The sequence below is a fragment of the Notolabrus celidotus genome, chromosome 22 (assembly GCF_009762535.1).
Source record: "Notolabrus celidotus isolate fNotCel1 chromosome 22, fNotCel1.pri, whole genome shotgun sequence".
In the NCBI taxonomy this organism is placed as follows: domain Eukaryota; kingdom Metazoa; phylum Chordata; class Actinopteri; order Labriformes; family Labridae; genus Notolabrus; species Notolabrus celidotus.
In genome coordinates, this window is record NC_048293.1 from 14,665,966 (window position 1) to 14,691,190 (window position 25,225).

At 39.0% G+C, this 25,225-nt stretch overlaps 5 protein-coding genes across 8 annotated transcripts; 4 read left to right on the top strand and 1 right to left on the bottom strand.

Moving 5' to 3' along the window:
* The first annotated feature begins 891 nt into the window (after nucleotides 1–891).
* noxred1 (NADP-dependent oxidoreductase domain containing 1) lies at nucleotides 892–3,959 on the top strand. Its single transcript, XM_034675300.1, has 6 exons — nucleotides 892–1,140; nucleotides 1,221–1,405; nucleotides 2,839–3,019; nucleotides 3,098–3,246; nucleotides 3,362–3,560; nucleotides 3,683–3,959. Exons 1-6 carry the CDS (start codon nucleotides 977–979, stop codon nucleotides 3,807–3,809), a joined length of 1,005 nt encoding a protein of 334 aa, XP_034531191.1. The 5' UTR covers nucleotides 892–976; the 3' UTR covers nucleotides 3,810–3,959.
* Nucleotides 3,960–5,416: 1,457 nt separating this feature from the next.
* tmed8 (transmembrane p24 trafficking protein 8) lies at nucleotides 5,417–8,511 on the top strand. Of its 2 annotated transcripts, none has more exons than XM_034675932.1 (6): nucleotides 5,417–5,623; nucleotides 5,852–6,071; nucleotides 6,189–6,282; nucleotides 6,401–6,494; nucleotides 6,698–6,991; nucleotides 7,188–8,511. In XM_034675932.1, the coding sequence occupies exons 2-6, from the start codon at nucleotides 5,962–5,964 to the stop codon at nucleotides 7,403–7,405; spliced, it is 810 nt and encodes a 269-aa protein (XP_034531823.1). In that variant the 5' UTR covers nucleotides 5,417–5,623; nucleotides 5,852–5,961; the 3' UTR covers nucleotides 7,406–8,511. The 2 variants fall into 2 exon arrangements, with proteins under 2 accessions (XP_034531823.1, XP_034531822.1); XM_034675931.1 differs by having other exon boundaries at nucleotides 5,421–5,623; nucleotides 5,960–6,071.
* A 2,884-nt stretch (nucleotides 8,512–11,395) lies between these two features.
* zgc:163014 (uncharacterized protein LOC100038766 homolog) lies at nucleotides 11,396–16,914 on the top strand. The gene is made up of 13 exons (XM_034675900.1): nucleotides 11,396–11,588; nucleotides 11,683–11,853; nucleotides 13,776–13,881; nucleotides 14,040–14,168; nucleotides 14,246–14,359; nucleotides 14,488–14,665; nucleotides 14,743–14,871; nucleotides 14,958–15,145; nucleotides 15,259–15,455; nucleotides 15,559–15,650; nucleotides 15,733–15,787; nucleotides 16,045–16,142; nucleotides 16,288–16,914. The coding sequence occupies exons 1-13, from the start codon at nucleotides 11,527–11,529 to the stop codon at nucleotides 16,512–16,514; spliced, it is 1,746 nt and encodes a 581-aa protein (XP_034531791.1). The 5' UTR covers nucleotides 11,396–11,526; the 3' UTR covers nucleotides 16,515–16,914.
* A 37-nt stretch (nucleotides 16,915–16,951) lies between these two features.
* On the bottom strand, nucleotides 16,952–18,988 carry gstz1 (glutathione S-transferase zeta 1). 2 transcript variants are annotated; one of them, XM_034675903.1, is made up of 9 exons: nucleotides 18,749–18,988; nucleotides 18,345–18,396; nucleotides 18,184–18,251; nucleotides 17,914–17,994; nucleotides 17,698–17,823; nucleotides 17,541–17,616; nucleotides 17,401–17,453; nucleotides 17,272–17,321; nucleotides 16,952–17,146 (listed from the first exon to the last, which is right to left on the bottom strand). In XM_034675903.1, the coding sequence occupies exons 1-9, from the start codon at nucleotides 18,776–18,778 to the stop codon at nucleotides 17,020–17,022; spliced, it is 663 nt and encodes a 220-aa protein (XP_034531794.1). In that variant the 5' UTR covers nucleotides 18,779–18,988; the 3' UTR covers nucleotides 16,952–17,019. The 2 variants fall into 2 exon arrangements, with proteins under 2 accessions (XP_034531794.1, XP_034531795.1); XM_034675904.1 differs by lacking the exon at nucleotides 18,749–18,988 and adding an exon at nucleotides 18,488–18,653.
* Nucleotides 18,989–19,168: 180 nt separating this feature from the next.
* Nucleotides 19,169–24,963, top strand: aldh6a1 (aldehyde dehydrogenase 6 family, member A1). Of its 2 annotated transcripts, XR_004629768.1 has the most exons (13): nucleotides 19,169–19,312; nucleotides 19,888–19,929; nucleotides 20,025–20,099; nucleotides 20,631–20,792; nucleotides 20,880–20,958; nucleotides 21,461–21,763; nucleotides 22,054–22,175; nucleotides 22,501–22,690; nucleotides 23,192–23,373; nucleotides 23,461–23,640; nucleotides 24,481–24,579; nucleotides 24,673–24,841; nucleotides 24,894–24,963. XR_004629768.1 is itself a non-coding variant. In XM_034675902.1 (12 exons), exons 1-12 carry the CDS (start codon nucleotides 19,274–19,276, stop codon nucleotides 24,775–24,777), a joined length of 1,578 nt encoding a protein of 525 aa, XP_034531793.1. In that variant the 5' UTR covers nucleotides 19,170–19,273; the 3' UTR covers nucleotides 24,778–24,958. The 2 variants fall into 2 exon arrangements, 1 of the variants encoding a protein (XP_034531793.1); XM_034675902.1 differs by having other exon boundaries at nucleotides 19,170–19,312; nucleotides 24,673–24,958.
* The last annotated feature ends 262 nt before the right edge of the window (nucleotides 24,964–25,225 follow it).

Consider the following 25,225-nt stretch of genomic DNA (forward strand, 5'->3'; position numbering starts at 1 on the left):
CAAAGCACTGGGAATTCTGCAAGACAGCAATATAGAAGAAACACAAGAACTCTTAAAGTTGACAGGTTTTTGAAATTAAAGTTTTTGTCATGATGTGAAAATGTTCTTGATGAACACTAAAAGTTTGGAAGACACTAAAGACACGGTCAAAATTATGAAGTTGTCCAGAAAAGGCAAAATTTGAAGCATAAAAATAGTTCAGAACGCAGGTAAATAATTATTTAGTTCTGACAATGTTGTCTGCTGGTCAGAAAAGTCTTAAAAACAACATGAAAACGAAGTGTGATGAAATCCAGAGAGTGATCCTGCCATAGAAAAATAATGATGCAATATAATTTCCCACATTGCCCGACCCTAATGAAAAACATTTTCCTCCAGAAGAAGATAAAGTTTGCTGATGTTTACATGGCTTGTGGAGAACTAAGGACTACCTAGTTACTGATTTATTGATACATTATTGGAAATAATTGTTATTAAATAGAGATTTCATATATAACTTTTATGATTACTAAGTCTCATTAGGAGCCACTGACCCTGAGGTATTCTGACAACATCAAATGTGGCCCTCTTTCAAAAAAGTTTGGACACCACTGACTTAGAACCACTTGTATTGATTTGTTGTACCTGGTCACTGAGTTGATCCAAACCATACTAGTAAGACGCTCCTCACTGTTATATATTTCTGCCTGTCCTTTACAGTTGAAACTCCATCTGTAGATTTCTGGTTGAACACTTCTTACAGAATTCATAATTTAATTTTGTTTTAATAAGATTTTTTTTTCGCAATAATGTAATTTGTATTCACAGTGTTTGACTGTATTTAACTTTTAAAAAGAAGTTGAATAATTTTATTTTGAAATATGTGAACCTTCACGTCGGTCGGAAGTTGTCATTTTGCCATGGAAACAGGAGACTTACAGTCCAAAACAGCTTGTCAATTTTAATCTTTCTCCTTAATCATCTCTATTGAACATTTATGACTATGATGGACGTGACAGCTGGTCTGGACAGTTTTTCTTTTGAGGCTGGACTGACTGAAGAAGAGAAAAAGTTCATTTATCTTCGTTCACGCGCCGCTGGACTGACATTTTGCGGGTGCGCGCACGCAGTCTTCCTGTGCAAACTCCTCCAGTCTCTGAGGTACACTACAAGAATTAGAATGTGCAAAAATGAGAAACTGTATGTGCTGATTTTAATCATTTTGACTGATGCACATTTAGAGCTACCATCAAGAGTCACTCTACAACCACCAGAGACTCTCCAACATCAGAAGAAGACAGAGATCTCTGCGTGGGGATAGTGGGGATAGGGCACCTGGGGAAACAGCTGCTCAGGTCCCTTCTTGAAAAGTCTGGCATCAAACCTTCAAACATTAGGATTTCCAGTAGAAGAACAGAATCAACAGGTACAACAGCAAAGTCAATGTTGAGTTTATGGGCCACATACAACACATACAATTACTTTTATATGTATTATTTTGATGATTCATCAATGATGTATGAATAGTAGTCTTTGAGAAAGAATAATATTGTTCCTTGCCCTTATCAGAATCACAATCAGAAATACTTAATTCATCCCGGGGGGAAATTCTACGGTGGCCCTGAGAGCTCACAGCACTGCAACTTAGGAAAACACATGCAAAAAGACAAAACACAAGAAAATTAAGAAAACATCTTCATCAATTTGACAACACATGCACAGCCTTAAAAAAATGCTGCAAAGACCACAACACAACAGAAGTGTTTCCAGAGGACACTTAAAAGTGATGCACACCTCCGGACACGCTTGTTGTTGACGCAGATTTTGAGTCATAGCGCTATGAAGGTTCTCTTATCATCAGTGGTGTTGGAAAATGAGATAAAAAAAGTAAGTTTTTTATTTATTTTAACAATGTTATCGCATGATTCAGCCTATTGCAGTGATCTGCTGTTAAACTACAAGCGTGTACGGACATGTTCATCACTTTTAAGTGTCCTCTGGAAACACTTCTGTTGTGTTATGGTCTTTGCAGCATTTTTTTCTAATGTGTTGTGTTGTGGTCTTTGCAGCGCATTTTCTAAATGCTGCGCATGTGTTGTCAAATTGATGAAGATATTTTCTTAATTTGCTTGTGTTTTGTCTTTTTTCATGTGTTTTTTTAAGTTGCAGTGCTGTGAGCTCTCAGGGCCACCGTAAAATTCAGTTGTTACAGAATGCTCTTATACACAGTATGAAAAAGTAAAATATTAATAGAAAGAAGGAATAAAATAAGATATAAATATGAATGAAATAATATAAATTGGATTAATAATAAGTATATGCAGAAACGCAGAATAGTTACAGTTCCCTATGTACAAAAGCGCAGGGAATGAAGGTATTATATACAGGATGTTGAAGTGGCAGGGATATTGCCCAGTGTATTGCACATTATTGCAAAGAGTACAGAATATAGTTCAGACATCAGAGGGAGGAGTTGTACAATCGGATGGCTACAGGCAGGAGCGACTTCCTGTGGCAGTCTGTGGTGCATTTATGGGGGGATCAGTCTTAAGCTGAATGTGCTCCTGTGTTTCACCAGCATGTTGTAGAGAGGATGTGGATGTTGTCCATGATGCTGTGGAGCTTTGACAGAGTCCTCCTCTCTGTCACAACCGTCAGAGTCAAGCTCCACCCTGACAACATCACTGGCCTTACGGATCAGTTTATTATATTATACATATTATTTTATAACCACCAATATGCTCAGAAACTTGATATTGGGATATGAATGGTTAAAAACATATACTGACTTTAATAGATTGTACTTTTAGTCTACTTCCATGTAAAGTGATAGGGTCATATGTCTTTGTCTATTTTCAGCCGAGTTTATTCAGGCTGGAGTCGGGTGTTTCATCAACATTGGCAGACTGGCAGCGTGGGCAGACATATTGTTCCTCTGCTGTCTGCCTTCACATCTCCCCAAAGTCTGTGCTGATCTCCGCTCTCACCTGTCAAAACACTGCCTCGTGTACAGCTTCGCCTCAGCCATGCCTCTCACCAGGTAGTACCGCAGTTACACAGCATCAGTTTCACTGATGATCAGCAGTCTCTGAATTCCCGTTCTTATGTTATATTTCAGATTGGCACACCTTCTTGGACATGACTTCATTCTCAAACCACAATATGTGACCGGTGATGCTGTGGGTGTATGGCAGTCCTGCACTGATATGAAAACAGCTTTGAAGGATCCTTTGCTGATAGAGGCGTCTTGTCCTCTTACAATGAGCAGTAGTCTTTATTAAGTTTTATCATTATCGACATTAACTTTAGGTAGATTTGATACATTAAGGCATCACCCTTAGTTTGACATGATTTACTTAATGTAAGTGCTATTTCTGTACAGGTGGGATTTCTCTGGGTCTGAACTGGGTGTGTGCAGTGCTGTATAGCCTGCTAAATATCTGCTCGTCTGCCAGTCTTGGATCCAGCGATGCTCTCTGTCTGATCAACAGCATCCTTCAAGAGACAGGAGCACACATGGACGAACTAAAGTCACAGACTTTCATCTGTGCATCGTATGCATCTTCTCTTCTTCCAGAGGAGTAAGTGCAAACTGCATAGCTGAAGAATATACGTTGCCTATGGCTATCTTTACCTCAGACCTATTGAAACATTTAAAGAATATTTAAATTATTTCATGTTTTATTTCCTTTTTTTCCCCAAGGCCCTTTCCCTGGATTTCTCTCACTGATGCCCAGACCAAGGACACCCCTCTGCAGTGCTGTCTATCTAGCAACAAACCTATGCAACAGAGCATCTCTGCAGCATACAAACATATGCTGCAAAATTAGATATTTGCACTCTAGTTAAAAAATGTAACTGTATACTTTCTCAGGATTTCATCCCAGATACTATTTTAACATCTTTTTGTAAAAAATGCAGCAGTATTTGATGGTATACATTTCAATACACTGTAAATAAAACAAAAAATTATGAACATGCCTATGTCAACACAATTTATTGCGGGCATAGCAGATGCAACACATATATCCCGATTCCAGGAAATCCACCACCATCACAACTAGACACAGCTATATGGACACGCAAAAAACTCTCATCTCATGACTAAAGACTGTCATCTTCTGACTTGTTGCTCGGACACTTTCTATTCATAACTGCAAAATTAAATCACTTAAAAGTTCACATGAAGGCATCTTCATAGTCTTCATCTTTATGGGGCGCAGTTTGTAAAGTTGTGCACACTGAAAATAACAGCAACAATTCTCAACATTAAGCTCCAAAACGTCAAAGCAATGTAGAGTGAATTTTTAAAAGTCACTTTTTTTATCACATATAGAGGAATATTTGTGATCTTCTTCACATTTAATTTTGTTGTGAAAAATATATTAAGTTAAAATTTTGTTAAATCCAAATGCTAAATATAAAGCTAAATGTTCAACAATAAATCTAAATGTTAAATATAAAACTAAATGTTAAATATAAATGTTAAATATGAATGTTAAATGTTGCTCTGCGATCCTAAATATTTAGCTGATATGCAAATTCACACTGCCGCATATCAGCTAAATATTTAGGATCAGGAGAAACATTTAACATTTAGATTTATAGTTGAACATTTAGATTTAGATTTAACATCTAAATTTAGATTTAACATTTAGATTTATATTTAACATTTAGATTCATATTTAACATTTAGATTTATCATTGAACATTTAGATTTATCATTGAACATTTAGATTTATATTTAACATTTAGATTTATATTTAACATTTAGATTTATAGTTGAACATTTAGATTTATATTTAACATTTAAATTTATATTTAACATTTAGATTTATATTTAACATTTAGATTTATATTTCACCTTTACATTTAGATTTAACATCTGGAATTTGGATTTGACATTTAGATTTATCGTTGAACATTTACATTTAGATTTAACATTTAGATTTATCGTTGAACATTTACATTTAGATTTAACATTTAGATTTATATTTGAACATTTAGATTTATATTTAACATTTAAATTTATATTTAACATTTAGATTTATATTTAACATTTAGATTTATATTTCACCTTTACATTTAGATTTAACATCTGGAATTTGGATTTGACATTTAGATTTATTGTTGAACATTTATATTTATATTTAACATTTATATTTATCGTTGAACATTTAAAATTTATATTTAGAATTTGGATTTAACAATTATTTTAACTTAATATATTTTTCACAACAAAATAAAAGGTGAAGAAGATCACAAATATTCCTCTAAATGTGATTTTAAAAAAGTGACTTTTAGAAATTCACTCTACATTGTTATCTCGTTTTGGACCTAAATGTGGAGAATTGTTGTTATTTTCAGTGTGCACAACTTTACAAACGTCCCATACATCTTCATTTCAAAGTTTAAGAACTGAACTCTTAGATTTAGTATCTCGAGTGATTCGAAATCTCAGATTTTCGGAAACATTCGGGAAAACACGGAAGTGTCAACAATTCGGGTCTGTTTTTTCTCTGCAAAGCAGCAGCAGAGTGGAGGACTCCGTCACATGATTTTGGTGATATGGAGGCGTATTTCCTGATGGCCTTCGATGGACTAAAGTGAAATCTGTTGAATGATCTATCATCGGTTCATCGTGGTAAGACTAGAGATCAGTCTGCCTCAGCCTCGGCTGCACTTTCTGTTTGCTAGGAAGCGTTAGCTGCTGAGATGCTAACCAGCTAAATGCTAATGTCAGTTCATAGACGAGGCTAGAGCTCACGACATAAAAGTATATTTGGAGTGAAGCCAGTGATTTATCAGTAATGTGATGTTACTGCAGTCTGTCATCACCAAACATCTGTTTTACTTGTTTTTTCTACGTTAGGAGGTTATCTTCATTACTGTCATCTTCTCCTCCCTCCCTGTGGTTGAGAGGGGCGGGGCTTCATCTTTTCCAGCCACGCACACTGAGATGTTTGCCTTGTCTTTACAGCCATGGAGAGATTAGAGGCTACATCAGAGCTTCAGTCACGGCTGTCATCCTTATCCTTCTCTTCTTTTCCCGGAATAACATCCAATCAGTGTGACAACAGCCCGCTGGACAGGTGAGTGAGCCCACTGCTGCATCAAGTCCTGCTTATAACCTTATAACGCAGACCTGTAGTTAGTTACACACCTCACTTCCTCCTGCACTCACTTGGTCTATATTGTTTGCTTTACAGACTCCAGAATACAGACCTTTCACAGTGCTGTGACCAATCAGAAAAACAAGCTGCTATGGAGGAAACTAAGGAGGATTCAGGGCCATATACTGAGGTAGGTGATGTTTAAGTATGCCTTGGAAGCTGTCAGTGGTTGTCAGTAAACAGGACAAGTGCAATATGACCTGACTTTTCCGCAGTAATATTAGTCCTGTGTGTGTGTGCATTTTGAGGGTAATGACGAGGCCCCTGCTGAGCCAGCCCCAGGGGAAGGAGGCGAGGAGAACAACAGCTCAGGGAGCTGTCAGCTCTCTGCTGAGATGAAAGGTGAGGGCCCGCTGAGTGTGCCATCACGATCTCTACTTTGTTATATCTGTGATTAGGATTCAGTGGATTCATAAATCAATGACGAGTATCTTCATACTGTAGGACAGGCTATAAAAACATGAATTGAACGGTTTGTTGAGGCTTAACTAAGCTTGATAAAAGATTATGAAAGTCTTGTTGCCGTTTGTTCCTCCTGATGGTAGCCCAGCTGCCTCCCCTGAAACCCCCATCAACATGGACATCTGCTGCTCTGAAGGAGCTGAAGGCAAAGCTTCGCACGGAGGAGGATAGCGTGGTGACAGTGTACCGAGGTGACATCATGACAGTGCACGTGCCCACTGTGCCCGAGGCCAAAAAAGTGTGCTGGGAGTTTGCTACAGATGGTTACGACATTGGCTTTGGTGTATATTTTGACTGGACCCCGGTCACGAGCCGGTCTATCACTGTGCACATCAGCGAGTCAAGTGACGATGAAGAAGAGGAGGAGGAGCTGGAAGGTCAGTGTTTGCAATCCAGACTGACAACTTACTTTGAACCTTTTTACTGGAGGTCTCAATCATTTTCACTTTTCTATAAAACATACCAGTCTGTCTGTTGCTACCAAACACCATAATCCTGCTTTAATAGCTTTCCCTTCCATCTGGGATCTGAGCCACTGTGTTGACTTTGTGCTTTATGTGCTCTCTCTCGCAGGGCCTGTCGGGAACGGAGACATTGAGAAGGGCTCCAAAAGTCAGTCCAACTCAAACTTGGGGGAAATTTTACCTGTGTATCGCCAGGACAGCCACCTGTCCGTCCACGGGGGGAGCCACGACTTTCCAGGTGAAGGCACGTACCTCCTGAAGTTTGACAACTCCTACTCATTGTGGCGAAACAAAACTCTTTACTACAGAGTTTATTACAGTGCCTGAGATGCCAAATTATTGTTTATGAATGTATACTTTACTTTACAGAAGAATACTACTCTTTAGAATGATGAACTATTTTTGATTCCTCGCTTGGAAAATATGAAATTATAATATAAAAGGTTTAAATATAGGCATATCTATTTTTATCACTATCAGCTTGTGTTGCCACATGTTGAATTTCCATATATGGTCGGATAGTTTTGAACGCAACATTTCTCCAGTGTCTTGCAGACAGCTTTTTGAAAAAGCCTTGCATATGTGCCATGTTTCCATGTCTGCACTGTGCTATTTGGTCAAGTGCCCATCATAAACATAAACTGTCTTCAGGCCTAACATTTCTATGGTAGCAGTGATCAGGGAACACCTGCACAGGATATTTTTTCACCCCGCCAGGTGCTTAATAAGCAGTGCTCTAAAGAAATGAAGATTTCTTGTTATGTGTGTGTTTTCGTGCACTTTCTATGATTATGTTGCTTTATCGTTGTTACCTGTATTTATCCTTCTGCTTTGTTGCGTAACTTATTATCCGTGTGAAGTTTAACTATGTGATAATGAAGAATATCATTATGTATTTCTGTGCACAGACCTGTCTTCTGTCTTGGTGGTGTGCCGCTAAATGGTATAAGTTGAATGTACTGAGGCAAGTGGTAACAGTTTCCAAAGTGTGCTTTTTTATGACACGAATAAAAGTCATCCCTTATCACATGAAGCCCTTATTATGTAATATAGATTCAATATTTACATGTCACTCACTCCACCTCTTATTTGCAGTTTCAGATGAAGGGAGCAGATGCAATATTTCATCTTAATGTATTTGTGCACAGGTCTTTGTAACTTGAGGTCATTGTGTTTGTTTTTGGGTTTCCTTGATGCTTTGGGCATTCAGGTGTTTAAAAGCCTTGTTCCATCCTGTGTCTAAAATCAATACTTCTAAGACATCCATGCGCATGTTCCCAAAGATATCACAGATTTGGCTGCTTGTGCTGTAGGCAGCGTAGAGCAGCTGTTTTTCAGTTCCACTGGTTTGCTGTACTGTATCCTTACTGTAAGTTATGAAGACATTTGTTCCTGAAATTTATATTCCACAATAAAGAGAAGATTGTCTAGTTGCTTGTGGTTGGTTTTGAATGAATGCTGTATAGGGATGCAGCTTGCTGCTATTTTCATTGCCTATAAAGCCACCAAATACTTTCTTGGTTGATTGATGACTTCTTTTTGCTCTATAAAATGTCAGAATATGGTGAGAATAATCTCAAGTGGTTCCAAAAGCCAAGGACGCTGACCTAAAATGTTAGCCTATAACCTAAAGACATTAATTTCACTGTAAGAGAGGACCAAAAAAATATTTATATTATAAAGAAATTATTTTCTAAGAACTTTGAATGAAATAACCATGAACGTTTCTTCTTTTAAATAAAGTGTAAAAACTATTAATTGAATATTAATGATTAACAACTTGTTGACTGATCCTTTTGCTCCAATGCCTTAAGAAGCCATACAGTTACAAGCAAGCGTTGCAACAAGACAAATTAGAGCTGTCATTGAGACTGCTGCTATGTGTTGTCTCTAACAAACTAAATCTGTCCATTCCACCTGAGACGCTGTCATTTCATAACAGCCTCACTGCAGAGCCAGGATTAGAAAGCGCTTCAGGATGGTCCCCTGTGTTTCCATTAAATTGCGGCATTAGGGGTTTGATGTAATTGTTACAGAGGTGTTGATGAAACCTGGTTTTATTTTCAGCTCTCCCATAAAGAACAATCAGAATCCACTAGCCAGTATGACTTACCTTTTTATTCAAATAAATACATATGTAGATGCTCTCTTGATTTACAGTTTGTATTCAATCATAAAGATGATGCAAGTATTGCCTCAGCTAAAATTTCAAGCACTACATTCATGGTACATCCATTCAACTGCAACAGTCGTACATATATTCACTGACTTATGGGAATATTATCTATTCTTAGAAATCATGTTAGATTATACTTTTTAGGTGCAGTTGTATTGAATTTATATTGAAGCCTCAAAACCAGGGCCATATGCTAACATACTGAAGCTGTAAAGGAGGCAGAATGGTCAAAGTCAACAACATCATCTCTAAATACATCAATCATGTTAAATAATATCACCTATAATAAGACATATTTTCTTTTAACCTTCAATTATTTCCTCAGAAGAGTAAAACACTTGAAGTTTATACACATTGGTGAAACTGTTGATATAGCTGACAAAAATGCAGCATACTGTTGCATAAATTTTTCCACAGCTGTTTATTTGAGCGTCTGGGAATGAGGTTAGAGGTTGCTGGAGGGGGGGCAGCTTTTCCCCTTCATCTTCAGCTTTTCATTTCCTTGACCTCAAGTCGAGGGATTTAAAACAAAGGGTTAAAGGATGTTGGTCTTGATCACTGGCTCTTCCTCTTTCCTGCTTCCTCTCCTACCACCCTAAGAAATGTTGAATCAACTCCTGAGGAGGCCTAAAACATATAGCTTACCATCCACTTCAACATTTAATAATAATCTAATGTTAAAAACTCTATTTATATAGCACCTTTAAAAACAAATGTTTACAAAGTGCTTTGACAAACAAAGCGTTGTTCAGATAACAAAGTAAGCATTTAGACAGCGAGGAGATATTTTAACAATGCAAAACAAAATGCAACGCAAGAGGTTAAAAAGAAAACACATAAATTAAACAGAATGAAGTGGTGGGACAATAGACCAGTAAATCATTGCTGAGAGGTTTTTCAAGGGTTAATTGATAATATAAATAAATGAATAAATAAATAAAAATGGATAAGTAAGTAAAAGCATTAAAAGGAAAATAAAAGAGGTTTTCAGAATAATTGGACATCACATCGAGAAAATTAGAAAAAGTGAAAAGTGTATTATCTCAATGGGAGAAAGATCTGGGCATTCCCCTCAATTCTGAGACGTTCAAACTATCATGTTTCAGATATGTGTTTGCATGGCTGTGGGAGGACGGGAACACTAATGCATCAACTTTGGCATTGCCCAGAGATCCAGAGGTTCTGGATTGATGTAAAAGATTTTTTGTGCAAAATATTTGATATCAATATATCATTATGTCCTACAGTGGCCCTATTGGGAAACTAGGGATGGATTAACATCCAGTGAATTTCAACACTGGATCACGTTAGCATTTCTATTTGTGAAACGGACAATTTTAATGAATTGGAAGGTAAGAAAAGCAAAATGTTTTGATATAGACAGCTGGCTTAAAGATTATTTGGAACTGATCTCTATGGAGCAAGCAGCATCAGCATTTGTAGATCCAGGCAGGGGCCACAGAGGCTCTTTGAATTTTATTTTATCAGTGATAGATAAAAGGCCTTGATGGCTCCTATTGATACTTGAGTTTTAAACCCCATCAATTTTTGAATGAACATGTATGTATACATTTTATTTATTTTTTTCTTCAATTTTCTATCTCTTTATCTATACACTAAACAATATTTACGCTCCACCCCTTGCTCCCATGTCTTGTCCTGTTGAAGGTTATCATGTTTATTTGTTTGTATATTTGTTTGTTTGTTTAGACCTTGTCCAATCAGAGTTGTGTTGCTGTATTATTATTTTGTGTAAGAAAAAAAAAAAGAAAAAGTGAAAAAGATAAATTAGGAACATTAAAATAATAAATGAGAAAAAAATAATAATACAAAAATAATAATAATAATAATAATAATAATAATAATAATAATAATAATAATAATAATATATAATCAAATACAATTTAAGTCAATTAATTAGTTGGATAAAAACAAAAAATAATAATAAAATAGAAGTAAAAGCTGTTTTTCACACTGGAAATGAAACATACCAACTATAAACTATAACCAACAGAAATAACAGTTTCAGATACTCTCAAGTGTAATTCATATTCAGCTGTTCTTTGAAACCTTGCTTCATTTAAAGTATTCGACACAACTACTAAAATACATGATGTCATTAATTAACTGAAGACGGTTTCAGGTGTGTGGTTTCACAGCGTCCACGCGCTCAAGTCAGCCAATACGAAGTGACGCCACCGGTCCCGGTTGAGCTGTAGTGTTGCTGGTTGTTTTAAGTATAAACTTCAAGGTGAGAAGAATCCGAAACAACATGGGGAAGCTGAATTTTTATGTCCTCTACTCCCTGCGTGACGCCCCTCGCCCGTTCCACAGGTAGGTCTTTCTGAGAGAAGAGAAAACTGTATAGAGTTATTTTCACACTGAAGCAACATTTCTAACATGTCGACCGGGTCTCACCACCGGGCAGCAAATCCAACCGAAGATGCTTCCAAGTCCACGTGCCCCTGCCTCTACCCAAACAGCTAGTGGTCTTTGGTCTTGGAGAGTGGAAATGCATTGACACAACAATCTCTGTAGAGGTTGTGGTCAGTGCTGAAGTGCCTGCGGAGAAAATAGGGACCCTGACATCTCAAGCAAGGTTTGTAGCCTCAAAGTTCCAGTTACTTTCAGTGGTGGACAAAGTAGATTAAGATTAATTTCTTAATTCAAAGTAGCCTTTAGATCCTCCTGGTCAGATATTACTCCAATACACGTGACAGTTGTTCAGTCAAATTATTAATTGAGTTAAAGCACTGGAGTACTTGCAAAAAGTATTTAAGTATTCAAAGTACATTGTTAAATATATCAAAATGTATATTAACTAAGTTTTATTTTTATTCTTAATAGTTCTATTTATTTATCTATTTATTATCTATTTCAAATTTAGTCACTTTTATTCTACTTTATTTATTTATGTACATATTTATTTATTTTAAGTCTAGCATCTTAATTTATTTTAATGGTTTAATATTTTAGTCTTTTATTATCTTAGAAATGTATTTTATTTTGGTGATTTTAATTTCCTGTTTTGAGTTTTAACATCTTATTTTACCTCCAGTGTTTCCTCATTAAGATATCATGACAGTGTTTCCTCAGTTTGTTCAGCAACTTCTTTATTTATTGTATTTATTAATTAAATTTTTAGTGTTTTTATTACTATTGTTGCATATATTGTGTTCTTAACCTTAGGATTATGGGGTGGGTTTGGGGTTGGGGCTAGGGGTGGGATCTTTTTCTTAATTTATTCTATTTTGAAGTTATGTACAGCACTTTGTTACAATGTCATTGTATGAAAAGCGCTTTATAAATAATGTCTGATTGATTGATGGGTGTTCATTCTGATACGTTATGTTGATCTAGAAAACATTATTTAAAATCTGAAATGTATTATATAAAATAGAAACACAAACTAAGATACTATACAAGCACAGACAAGTTGGTTTAAAATGTTAATCTGGGATAAAAACAAGACCTTCACATGCTTTAAACAGGTTAGATGGTGATGTTTTGTAGGCTGTGATGAAGATTGTGTGGTAAACAGATCAGAGATTTACAACAATACCAATCATTCTTTATTTTAAAAACCTCAAACATGGGCTTAAAATATGGCCATGGTGCTCAGGTAGATTATCATCATCATCATCATCCGCCATAGCCATCATCGCCACAATTAAATGAACGGACTGAACTGAATAAACCTTCTCCTCACCTACAAAGCTCTCCACAACCTGGCCCCCACTTACCTCAGCGACCTCCTTCATGAATACACTCCCTACCGCTCCCTCCGCTCAACCTCTGCTGGACTATAAACAATTCCACCATCACGCCTCAGTACCATGGGTGCCCGAGCCTTCAGCTGCTCAGCACCCAGACTCTGGAACTCCCTCCCCCCACACATAAGACAGTCGGACTCCATTACATCATTCAAATCCCAACTCAAAACTCCCCAGTTCAAACTGGCATATTCACTCTAACTGGACTCTCTGCACCTCACTAGTTTTTAGTTTTTATTTATTACTTTTTGTTTGTTTGTTTGTTTTTATGATGTTTTAATGATGAATGTTTTTATTATCTGTAAGATGACCTTGGGTGATCTGAAAGGCGCACAAAATAAAATGTATTATTATTTTTATTATTATTATTATTATTATTATTATTATAACGTCTGATCTGCTCTACGCTCAACAGAGATATGGCTACACCACTGAGACAAACCAAACACAAGTACACGGGCAATTTGCGGTCTTTGGGATCTGATTTTAGAAAAGAAAATTCAACAGCTGACTAAAAGTAGTGAATAACTAGAGGTCTGATAGAAATGTAGTGGAGTCAAAAGTATGATATTTGTCTTTCAAATGTAGTTGAGTAAAGGTAATAAGTTCCCCCCAAAAATAATACCCAAGTAAAGTACAGATACTTAAAAACTGTACTTAACTAAATTTACTTAGTTACTGTCCACCACTGTTTTCCTTGTACAAGAAACACAAGAATCCAAATGATTAAAAGTGACTCTGAACTCAGGTGCCTGACCTGGGAGGGCGAGTGGAGCTCTGATATCGTCTCAGTAGCAGCAGAGAGAAGCAGAAGAGGAGTTTATGGCAAGATTGTGCTTACAGTGTGTGGAGAGGTAAGATAACTGCTCCCAATTCAGCAGGATAGATAACAACCATTGTATTTCCTAACCTGGCATTCTGTAATGTATAGATTTAAAGTGCACATTCCTCCTGGTGCATATTATACATCCCTCTTGTTTTATTTAATATAATGTCATTGACTTTTGAGCAGGTAGGCATACAGGACAAATCCAGTATCTTCAGCAGCACTCCTCTGGTTCAAAGGAAATGTCTGTTCCCAGACAAGCACAATGCCACTGATCTCTCTTCCACATTACATCAAAGCATTGCAAATGAAACGGTGAGATCAATTTGGCTCAATAGTTTCACAGTTTTTACTTTTTTCCCCCTGCACCATCTAATTGTCCTGCCTTGCAGATAGCTGCTGATGTGTCACACTTGGGTGAAAGTGTTTCTTATGTAGAGATCCAAGTGAACAAAATCGACACCAGTATTTCCACCACAGGAAGTAAAACCTCAGTCTGGCCTCCGGTAAGTTTATTTAAATAGGTTTCTGATTCTGTGATATGCTCACCACACTACTGCTTTTTTTAAATATAGTTTCCACGCCTGTGTAAAGTATGTGAACTGTTGGTTCAATACCTTGTTTTGCCTTTAAGGAGAAGACACCTAGACCTACAGTTATCAATAAGAGACGCCACCTAACATGGAGTTTAGAAGACATGGACAGACTTTCCGAGGACACTGTCCGGCCTTCAACCCCCAAGAAAATGAGGCTGTCCAGTATAAACAGCCAAGAGGACATTTCTGTGCAGATTAAGACTGAGAACAGGGAAGGTCAATAAAAAACTTCAACATCCAATGGGGGTCACATTTATGTTTGTAAAGTAGGTTATAACAGTGATTATGTTTAGTTTCAGCCTGCCCATCACAGCGCTGGAGCCACACGATGTGCCTGAGTGACCCTGACACAGCCATCCTCATCGGAGGGGAGACAGAAGAAGAGAGCTACTGCAAGGACTCCCTGTGGAAGTTTGAGTTAGGTCAGTAAAATATACACAGTGAGCTTTTCTACAACAAACATGATGTGTTAATCTGCATTTAGTTGTCTTTCTGAACCACATCCCAGACAATGACTTCTGGTTCCCCATGAACTCCTCTTCTCCTGGACCTGTACCCCCATGTGCTCGTGGACACTCAGCGACCTATGACCCGGATTCTAAGTCGGTCTTTGTTTATGGTGGCCTGATGGAGGATCAGCACTACAGCGAACTCTACATCCTTGATACTCTCACCTGGAAGTGGAAGCTTGTCACTGTGGGTTTGTTGCAAGTTACTGACCTCTTGTTGTTTTCTTTTTCTCATCAGACTCGACTAGACTTCTTGTAAGTGCTTTCTTTTGTTTGTGCTTGTGGATTTACTCCCTGTAGGCAAAGGGGAATGTTCCAAATCTGGCCTATCACTCTGCAGCTTTTTACAAGAAAGAGCTTTTTGTCTTTGGTGGAGTGAAGCCAAGTCACTCATCTGAGGATAAATCCTGCAGTAATGCTCTGTACATCTTCAACCCAGAGTTTGAACTCTGGTATCAGCCTATTGTGGAGGGAGACAGACCTCTGCCTCGGTTTGGGTCAGTCTCATTTCCAAATCAACCGTAGTGAGTTTACAATCTTCCAAATACTGTTCTTTTTTCTTTAAACATTGATATCATGATTTTTTTTTGTGTTAAACAGACATTCAGCTTCATTAATGTCACATAAGTTGATAATATTTGGAGGGCGGACGACGGCTACCTTCCTTAATGATCTTCACATTCTAGATCTGGGTAAGATGAACATTCATCAGCTGCATTAGGGAACATATTGTGTCCAGCTTTAAACTGATGATTACTTTCTTAATGAGGGAAGGATTCATGGAGTACACAGCTGTGAAGTGTGAAAACATGCCGCCACTGCCTCGAGGGTGAGTACTTAATAACTACTGATCAACCTTGAGGAATGTCATTGATGTGCTCATGTGCTCCATGTATTTATGGCATCTCAAACAGACGGTCACAGAAATAAATGTAATCTCATGTTTTCAAATATTGAAATATAATTCATTGTTAGAAGATTTTACTGTCTTCCTGTGTTATATGTTACTTAATGTGCACTGAGTGGTTTCATTATTTTGTATAATCTGGCATAGTTGATGTGAAAACCTTGTGTGCACATGGACAGGTTTCATGCAGCTGTACCAGTGTCAGACAACAGGATTTTAATCAGTGGAGGCTGCAGTACAATTGGAGCCCTGCAGGATGTTCATATTTTCAACACTAGTGAGTGGCTTGTTTATGTCACTTCAGAAAACTGTATTTGGTGAATTGTATTCTTGTCTCCACATTACATTGTCATGTCTCCTTCTGTAAACCCATGTTTTCGAGAGTGTTAGATTAAGTGTTTTGTTATTTCCTCTCTCCTCAGACACCAACATGTGGAGCTCAGTGGCATCATCTCTGCTCTGCGCCAAGCCTCGTGCAGGACACAGCATGGTGCGTTTGGGCTGCTCCCTCATAACAGATGCTGAGAAACAGCAAGGCAAAAATGTCCTTGTAAAATGCAGCTTGCTGGTGTTTGGTGGATCAGACTGCTCCGGTAACTTCTACAACGACACAGTGAAGTGCACAGTAGAGATTCCCGGTGACAAGTGATTGATTCATGCAGAAGGAATCCAAATAGGACAAATGTTTTTAGAACTTGTTAATATTTTGTTATCTGTCCTGACAGTATGAGACATTGGAGTATCTCAATGTTTATATATCTGTTCCAGTTTTTTTTCTGTGGTTGTTTGTTTTAACACTTTTTGTACGTCTTTTTTTCTCTTTATAACTCATAACTTCTTTTTAGAAGTCTTTTAATAACCATTCATTCTTTATCCACATAATTAACATGCTGTAACCAGGGAAATGAGAGGTTTCAAAATTTGCATAGCAAATCTGATCTGAGTGTTTTACACATTAGGTTATGACCTTTATCTTGTCCCCATATCAGTGTATTTGAGATACGCTGATATGTGTAAAGGCAAATGCTAATAAATCTTTTAAACTCAAAGCTTCCTTTTGTTTCTGAGAGTAATACAACACTGATAGGATTGTTTACAAAGTGTTTTATTTAACAAAGTACAAAGCTGCATGTGTTGTCTGAAGCTGTTGAGCACTATGCACGCAGGTCAGCAGGTGTGTCTGGTTGGTTAGATGGGTGGCTCACTTTGAAGGCATCAATCTCAAGTAAGGTTTGATTCAACCTTTTGATGGTGGGATACTGATCGATGTCAACTTTGAATCTGTAGAGGATGAAGAGAGAGGGAACAGACTACTTTGTAAAGGGTGTTTGAAGTTAAGCAGCGACTTGAGTATAGCTTGCTTGGGGTGACTCTTAGTTTTTTTTTTTAAATAATTCATTACATACCTCTCTGCATTGTAGACTTGTGGGACCAAACAAGTGTCTGCCATGGATATCTTAAAGAAACAAGCAAGATAAAATGTCTGTTGTATATCACACTTCTGTCATGCTTTAATGTAAAAGTCATGCTCTTACCTCATCCCCTACACAATATTTCCCCGCTGTTTGCTTCAGAATGGGCTCAAGAGCTGTACAAGAAAAAAGTGCACATGAATAACGTGAAGAGTGAAGAATAACTTTGGATTTTGAGGTATAGTTAAAGAGCCTCCACAAACCCTGAAAGCCACGATCAATGAAGTGATGAGACCACTGCATCTTTTCTGCTCCTATTTTCTGAATCACGTACAAATTCTAAAACACACAAGTGTATGATTATCATCATTGTGAGGTAATGTGTTGTCTTTGCAATCATTTGGACTGTGCCGTTCTCACCTGTAGGGGCTGTATCCCAGATGCAATGAGGTCACTTATCATGCGAACCTGAGCACGCTTCTTTGGGTCTGCTGGGAGAAGCCGAGCCCCTGGCCTGGTCTCATCGAGATACTGGATCACTGCCAGCTGTGTGAGCAAAAACATTTCTAATTACATTCCAGTTCACTAAAATATGGCCCTGCATGATTTACACTGAGAAGAGTTTGGAGAACTCACTGACTGACAGAGGGTGATGCCATCAATTTCAACTGCAGGCACTTGTTGCATTGGGTTCACAGACTTGAACTCTTGGGTACGCTTGAGCACAAAGAGAGCTTTTGTGAAACAAGTATTTTTCAAGCAGTTGTAAGAGTACATCGATAGTTTAAAGACTATATTAGCAGATCGTTGTGCACAATTCTAGAAAACACCAAATGTGTTGTGCAAATGATCATGCACGGTCGTTTCTGCAGTGACACAGACTCTGTGAATTAAAGGCTACTGTACCTGATGACCTCCATCTTTGATTAGATTGACTGGAGCCTGGTCATACTCAATACCTTTGAGGGCAAAAGCTGGTGCACAAAAAAGTCCATTATCATTTTGCTGAAAACAAATCATTTTGCAGCTTTTACAGAAAGGTAGAAGATTGCTGTGATGTGACTTACCTATGCGAACCCTCCAGGAGCAGGAACTTCTGAAGTATCCATGAAGGACAGGCTATATAGAGAAACAAAACAGAAAACACTGTCCATATGAAAATGAAAATGCATCACATTTTCCCATTGAAGAGTCATGTCTAATAGTTCACCTTGGTTTGAGTTGTCATAGCTTTTTTTGGCTCTACTGTTCTTTCCCAACTAGACTGAACCAACTACTGCAAGCACTTTTTCTACACTCTCCCTTCCTCTTCATCCTCCAACAACCAATAGTATGTGCCCCTAAAATCCCTCCTACCTAATCTTTGGTCCATGACTAAGCAACAACTTGGCTTCATATGGTTCACATTAGCTGCCTGGTGCAGACACACAGAGCACCCAGCAGCACACAGCCAATCATAACAGTACTGTACCTTGGTTAGGGAGACTATGGACAAGTGCATTGTTGTGGCTATGATTTCGACTATATCTGGAGAATGAGTTGAGCCGATGTCCTCCACATTTTACTGGGAAAGTATTTCTTCCTGTCTTGTGTTACTTTTAAACACATGACTCGGCCAGGGCAATGCATTCAGTGTCCATAGAGAAGCTAGCTGTCTGAACTGAAGCAGCTTTTGTGGTCACAGTTTATCTCCGGGTTACGCAAGTCTGCTTTATTTCTTTTAACCAATGGTTAGTCGAGGTATTACACTAAGGCGGGATTAGTTAAAATATCAACTAGTGATTGGATAGAATGTGCTGACAGTTGGCCAATCAGGTCGCGTTACTAATGGGAGTGCGAACACGGAGCCAATAGCAAGCCTCTGATTTCCCTAAAGCCCGCCCACAGGGATACAACTTTGTTTGGAGGAAGGCTGAATGCTGTCTTCTCCTGGCCACCGTCCTACCTGCAGAGTTGGGTCAAGTCAAGTGGACCTGTGCTTAATAACATTTTCAACATGGCAACCACAGCATTAAGATCCGTGCTGAAGGCAAAGGTTGGTGTTATATCCTTTACTGTACTCAGTTGCAAATGGCGCAGTCAGTTTGACAGCTCACATTGTTTACAAAGTGCCAGGTGTCATGTGCTGCAGGATTTAGGTTCTTGCCCAGCACACTGTTAGTTCTCATAGATGGGATTTATTTTTTATTTTTTGTTCTGTGGATGACTTTTGGTCACATGCAATCACACTGAATGTGTTTTGTCACAGTAGCCTACTACCTCCTATAATCTGAGCTATAGTAGAAACTAAAAGGTCTATCCTCAGCAACTATTATTGAAACACTAAATCTCATTAAAAGGTGTCACTCTGGCCTTGTTGGCTGGACTGCTTTCATTCTTCCTGTTCAGTCCAGTCCCCTTGACTTTGTCCCCTTCAGGCCTCTTCATAACTCCAGACTTTGTTAGTTGCTCATTAATCTTGTGGGCCATCAGACTGCAACTGGAAACAGCCAGCATAAGGGTTAAAGTTAGGGTAGTGTCTGTGGAAATACCTAAATACAAGCTACAGTTACAGTGTTATAACGGATGGATAACATTTCTGATGTATGATTTCTTTTGTTCCTTTCTTAGGTTCCGCTTAGAGTTGGCCGCATGTGCTACTCTTCCTCAGTGGTGGGAACATTGTACACCTCCAATCAGTCTGCTGTTCACATATTACATCAAATGTCATGCATGGGTAATTAACCTATATGCATCTCTCCTTGCAGCCCACAACCAAGCTTTTTATTGATGGGAAGTTTGTTGAATCCAAGACTACAGAATGGCTGGATGTTCACAATCCTGTAAGTATTTAATCCGGCCTTGTTAACTAAACATGTTGCTGTGTGGACATTTGGTAGCACTGATGTTGAACATGTTTACACAGTTGTCTTTTTTTGTGATAGGTTTAATATTCGTGCATTTGTGGTTTAAAACATTCACTTATAGAATACCAAACATATATTTTTTGTTGTATAGAGTGATTGACATTATCTAACAGCATAAATTATATACGCATATACAAATTCAATAACTGATGCCATCTAAATACTTCATAGAAATTGCTTCTAGCCTCTGCTGCAAATGGAGAACTCAGTAATATTTTCTTTGGGGGACTTGGAAATCTGCAGAAATCCTCTCAGTCCTATCTGATAAACTCTGACTTGCAGATTTATGAAATGCCAGACATCTCAGTTAAACATTACCCAAGATTCACCAGTTACGTAATGTTACATGAACGAAAACAGCACATGCTGATTAGAACAAATTGATCTTTAGCCTATTATTTAAATTGACTTATCCCAATGGCCTTACTTTTTTTTCCTCTTCAACAGGCAACCAACGAGGTAGTCTACCGTGTACCCAAAGCCACCCAGGAGGAGATGCTGGCTGCTGTGGACTCCTGCTCCAGAGCCTTTCCCTCTTGGTCCGAGACCTCCATCTTGGCTCGGCAACAGGTCTTCCTGCGCTATCAGCAACTTATCAAGGACAACATTGTAAGTCAAGTGCCCCTGAGTATAAGGTGCAACTGTAAAATGAAGCTGAAAACAAAGGAGTGATACAAGGGTCATCTTTTGTTTTAGAAAGAACTTGCAAAGTCAATCACAGTGGAGCAGGGCAAGACCCTTGCAGACGCAGAGGGGGATGTGTTCAGAGGATTGCGTAAGTTTACCTCACTCACATGCACAGACAGAGGGGCTTTATAGAGGGGGACATGAGTGAACCTTTGCATGTCATGTAGACTTTAACTGATGTTAAGGGAAAGTTAATGAGTTATATTTGCTCTGCATGTGTACAAATCTGCAGAGGGCCTTTGAATGGCTGCTACAAATGATCACCTTTGCCCTACATTTTGAAAAGGCATGAGATATTGTTGGTGGCTGATATGAAAATAATATTGAATGAAGCCTTCTTTTACTCCCTTCTTTATTACAGGTTGTTATAAAAGTCCTACATCTCATCTTTAGTTCAAGAAGTATTTTTCTGTGTTCATAACACAATCATCAAGGTTAGAGGAAAATCCTTATTCAGAATTTAAACCCTGCAGACATGACTCCACACAATGTCAACACTGACCAAAAGGGCTAAAGAAAAGAATTCACACACACATGGCCTAGCACATTTGCAAAATAATCAATAGCACATTTTTGTCTTCTCTTCACAGAGGTTGTAGAGCACGCCTGCAGCATCACCTCCCTGATGCTCGGTGAAACTCTTCCCTCCATCACAAAGGACATGGACACCTACACTTACCGCCTCCCCATAGGAGTGTGCGCTGGCATTGCCCCTTTCAACTTCCCTGCCATGATCCCTCTATGGATGTTCCCCATGGGCATGGTGTGCGGTAACACCTACCTGCTGAAGCCTTCGGAGCGGGTGCCAACCTGTACCATGCTTCTGGCCAAGATGCTGCAGGATGCTGGCGCTCCAGACGGGACACTCAACATCATCCACGGCCAACATAATGGTGAGAGATGTTATCTGATGCTTTTCACCTGTGGCATTTAGTGTTCTTAGCCTATCTATAGTGTAGATGTAGATTTCCTCCTTTTCTGTCTTTAAAACAAGTGGAATCAAAAACTAATTAACAGTAATACAAATAACTAAGATTTTCATAATTTTCCATTGTCATCAACTAGTTTATTATGATAAAAGCTGGATTTTCACTATAATTTAGTGCCAAACAGTATTTTAAACATTAGTCCTTATTTTTTACTAATCAGTTGATACCTCTCTGTTTTAAAAATCCTTTCACAGCTGTTAACTTCATCTGTGAACATCCTGCTATCAGAGCCATTAGCTTTGTTGGCTCCAATCAAGCTGGGGAGTATATTTACGAGAAGGGATCTAAAAATGGCAAGAGGGTCCAGTCCAACATGGTGAGTATGAAATGATAATGCTACACAGGTGATGTTTCTGATACTTACTATAAACGTCCAGAAGGTGGCAGTGTTGCCTAACAGATCCTTGTTGCTCCTCCTCACTGCCAGCTGTACAGAAGTGAGAGAGTGCAAAGCAGAGATTGCAGCTGTGCATCACTGTTAAAGAGCCAAGTTGTGCATAATAGATCTTCCCCCAATAAACTTGATGTGTGTCCATCAACCCCATAAGGATGTAATTTGTGAAATTTGGAGGTTGTTTTAATATGTTTCTCTGATATTGAGATCAAACAGCAGAAGGCTAACCACTTCTTCTGCACTACAGGGAGCCAAGAACCATGGTGTGGTGATGCCTGATGCAAACAAGGAGAACACTCTGAACCAGCTTGTGGGTGCAGCATTCGGGGCAGCAGGACAGCGCTGCATGGCTCTGTCCACGGCCATCCTTGTGGGCGAGGCCCGGAGCTGGCTACCGGAGCTGGTGGATCGTGCCAAGGCCCTGCGAGTGAACGCAGGTACCGCACCCCATCACTCCACCCTTCACCCCTTTCTCTCCTGAGCCTCTGTTCACCCGAGGGCCTCTGGTTTAGTCATTTTGGTGGCCACCCACGCCGCCCTAACCACACCTCTCGCCTTCTACGCTGTTGTAACTCTGCGATAGAGTCAGCTGGGAGCGATGGCCTGTTGACTCAGCCATGCTGCAAATTTGTGGCCAGATCCGCGGCTCAGGCATAAATAGCGGTTCAGAGCATCAAAACCTTTTCAGAAAGGAATGATGTGGAGTAGAATTGAGAAGGATTTTCCCTGTTTGCCGTGATATGGACTCTAATTTGTGTCGTACACAGGAAACCCATAAGTATCCATTTTTGAGGGTGTGCCTGAAGGTGCCCCTCGTCCTGGCTTTTGCGTGTTTGTGGCAAAAGACATATTCGAATGTCATGCCCATTATGTGCTCACATCATGTGAATGCCATGCTATGTAACCTTATAGCTGGTTGTTTTTTGGGGCCCTGCTAGGAGACCAGCCTGGAGCAGACGTGGGGCCCCTGATTTCTCCGCAGGCTAAAGAGAGAGTATGCAGTCTGATCCAGAGTGGAGTGGATGAGGGAGCTAAGATGCTCCTGGACGGCAGAAACGTCAACGTCAAAGGTTATGAGAACGGCAACTTTGTGGGTCCAACTATCATTGGCAATGTCACAGTACGTGGGTTTACTATCTTTATTTGCATTTGTATTTAAGTTCTTCTAAGGCCGAACTTTTAAAGTGTTGGTTTTTGTGCTCTGCAGCCTCAGATGAAGTGCTACACCGAGGAGATTTTTGGGCCTGTATTGGTCGTTCTCGAGGCAGACACTCTGGATGATGCCATCAGTATGGTCAACAAGAACGTCTATGGCAACGGAACAGCTATCTTCACCACAAATGGTGCCACTGCACGCAAATACACTCATGAGGTGGACGTGGGCCAGGTGAGTGGCTTCAGCCTCCAAATGTGTTCCTCAGTTTTGAGAGAAAGGAGACATTCACATCAGCCTGTCATGTCTATGCAGCATCTCAAACAGGGAGCTCATCACTTTTCTGTTTGTAAAACCTGCACACACACATAAAAAAACAATTATTTTCCATGTCAAGTATAGCCTTGTTTGCCCCTAACCTAAAATAAACACCTTTAGCAACCCCCTTCCTCCATTACCCCACTGGTACAGAACACAAATAGCAACAGCAAATATGTGTTTTACCTGAAAACAGGGGGACATAGAAACATTTTTCCGGGAAGTACTCGAGGAGGGAAATCTTAAATTAAACTCAACAAGGGATTCCTGGGGTCCTGTTCATCACAAGCAAAAACACAGCCATCCTTTACCCTGTTTGTTTGCCTGTGGAGCCCTAGTTATGCCCTGTGTTTGCTGTTCACATGTCGGGGAATGCTGTGCAGGCCATGTGCTGTACTCCTCTCCAAACCTCGATGCAACAAACATCTACTTTTCCTTTTTTTCCTTCCTCCACCTTCGCCAAAAGGCCTTAGTGTTCCAAATGTATTCCCGCTGTTTTAAACATTCAAAACCAACCATGCAAAGCCTCTGCTGCTTTCATAACAAAATACTTTATTTAGTTTTTTCCTCCCTTCAAAAAGAGCATGTTATGCTTTAACATAAGCCGCAGGTTTAGCTTTAAGAGCGATCATGTAAGCTTGTTGAACACAGATATACCACATTTATCATCTGCTAGATCTCACTCATCTCAGCAGTAATTCTTTTATAAAGCTCACAATTACATGTGAAATGAAATGGACAAACATGTTTCTGCAGATCGGAGTCAATGTTCCCATCCCGGTTCCTCTACCCATGTTCTCCTTCACTGGATCAAGAGGATCCTTCAGAGGGGACATGAACTTCTATGGAAAACAAGTAAGAAATAAACAAAAGCAGCGTATTGTTCCAGGAGTAAGACAAATGCAGCAGTTAAGTTTTCATGGAAACGTTTTATTTTCTTCTCTGCAGGGTATCCAGTTCTACACACAAATAAAAACGGTAACCTCACAGTGGAAAGCCGAAGACGCCACTTTGAAAACTCCTGCAGTCACCATGCCAACTATGGGACGCTAAATACTCCATCCAAGTGCTACTGGTCAGTCCAAATAACCAGATGACCTAGACACCTTCCATCCACAAAATATAACAATGCTCAATGTGAATAATTTAATACATTTTAAGTAACACTTTTACTTTGAAGGACTTTGTTCTAGATTTGATACTTTGAAATAAAACCACTGTGAGCAAGATTTAACTCTGCAAAAGATCTGTTTCGCTGAAGCTATGTTTTGATATCAGTGTCATTATCTCAGATGTGTAGTGTATACAATCCACATAAATGATAGCTGCTTTAGACACAATGCATTGTGTTCCACTGACCCAACATCCACTGTTTGTTTACAGGTTTTGTATTTTCTTCGGTGCATAATTTGGTATCGGTGCTTTGTGGTCGGAAAGTAGTCATTCTTTAGGAAACAGGTCCTTTAAATGAATTCAAACTAGTACCATACACTCACGAGTC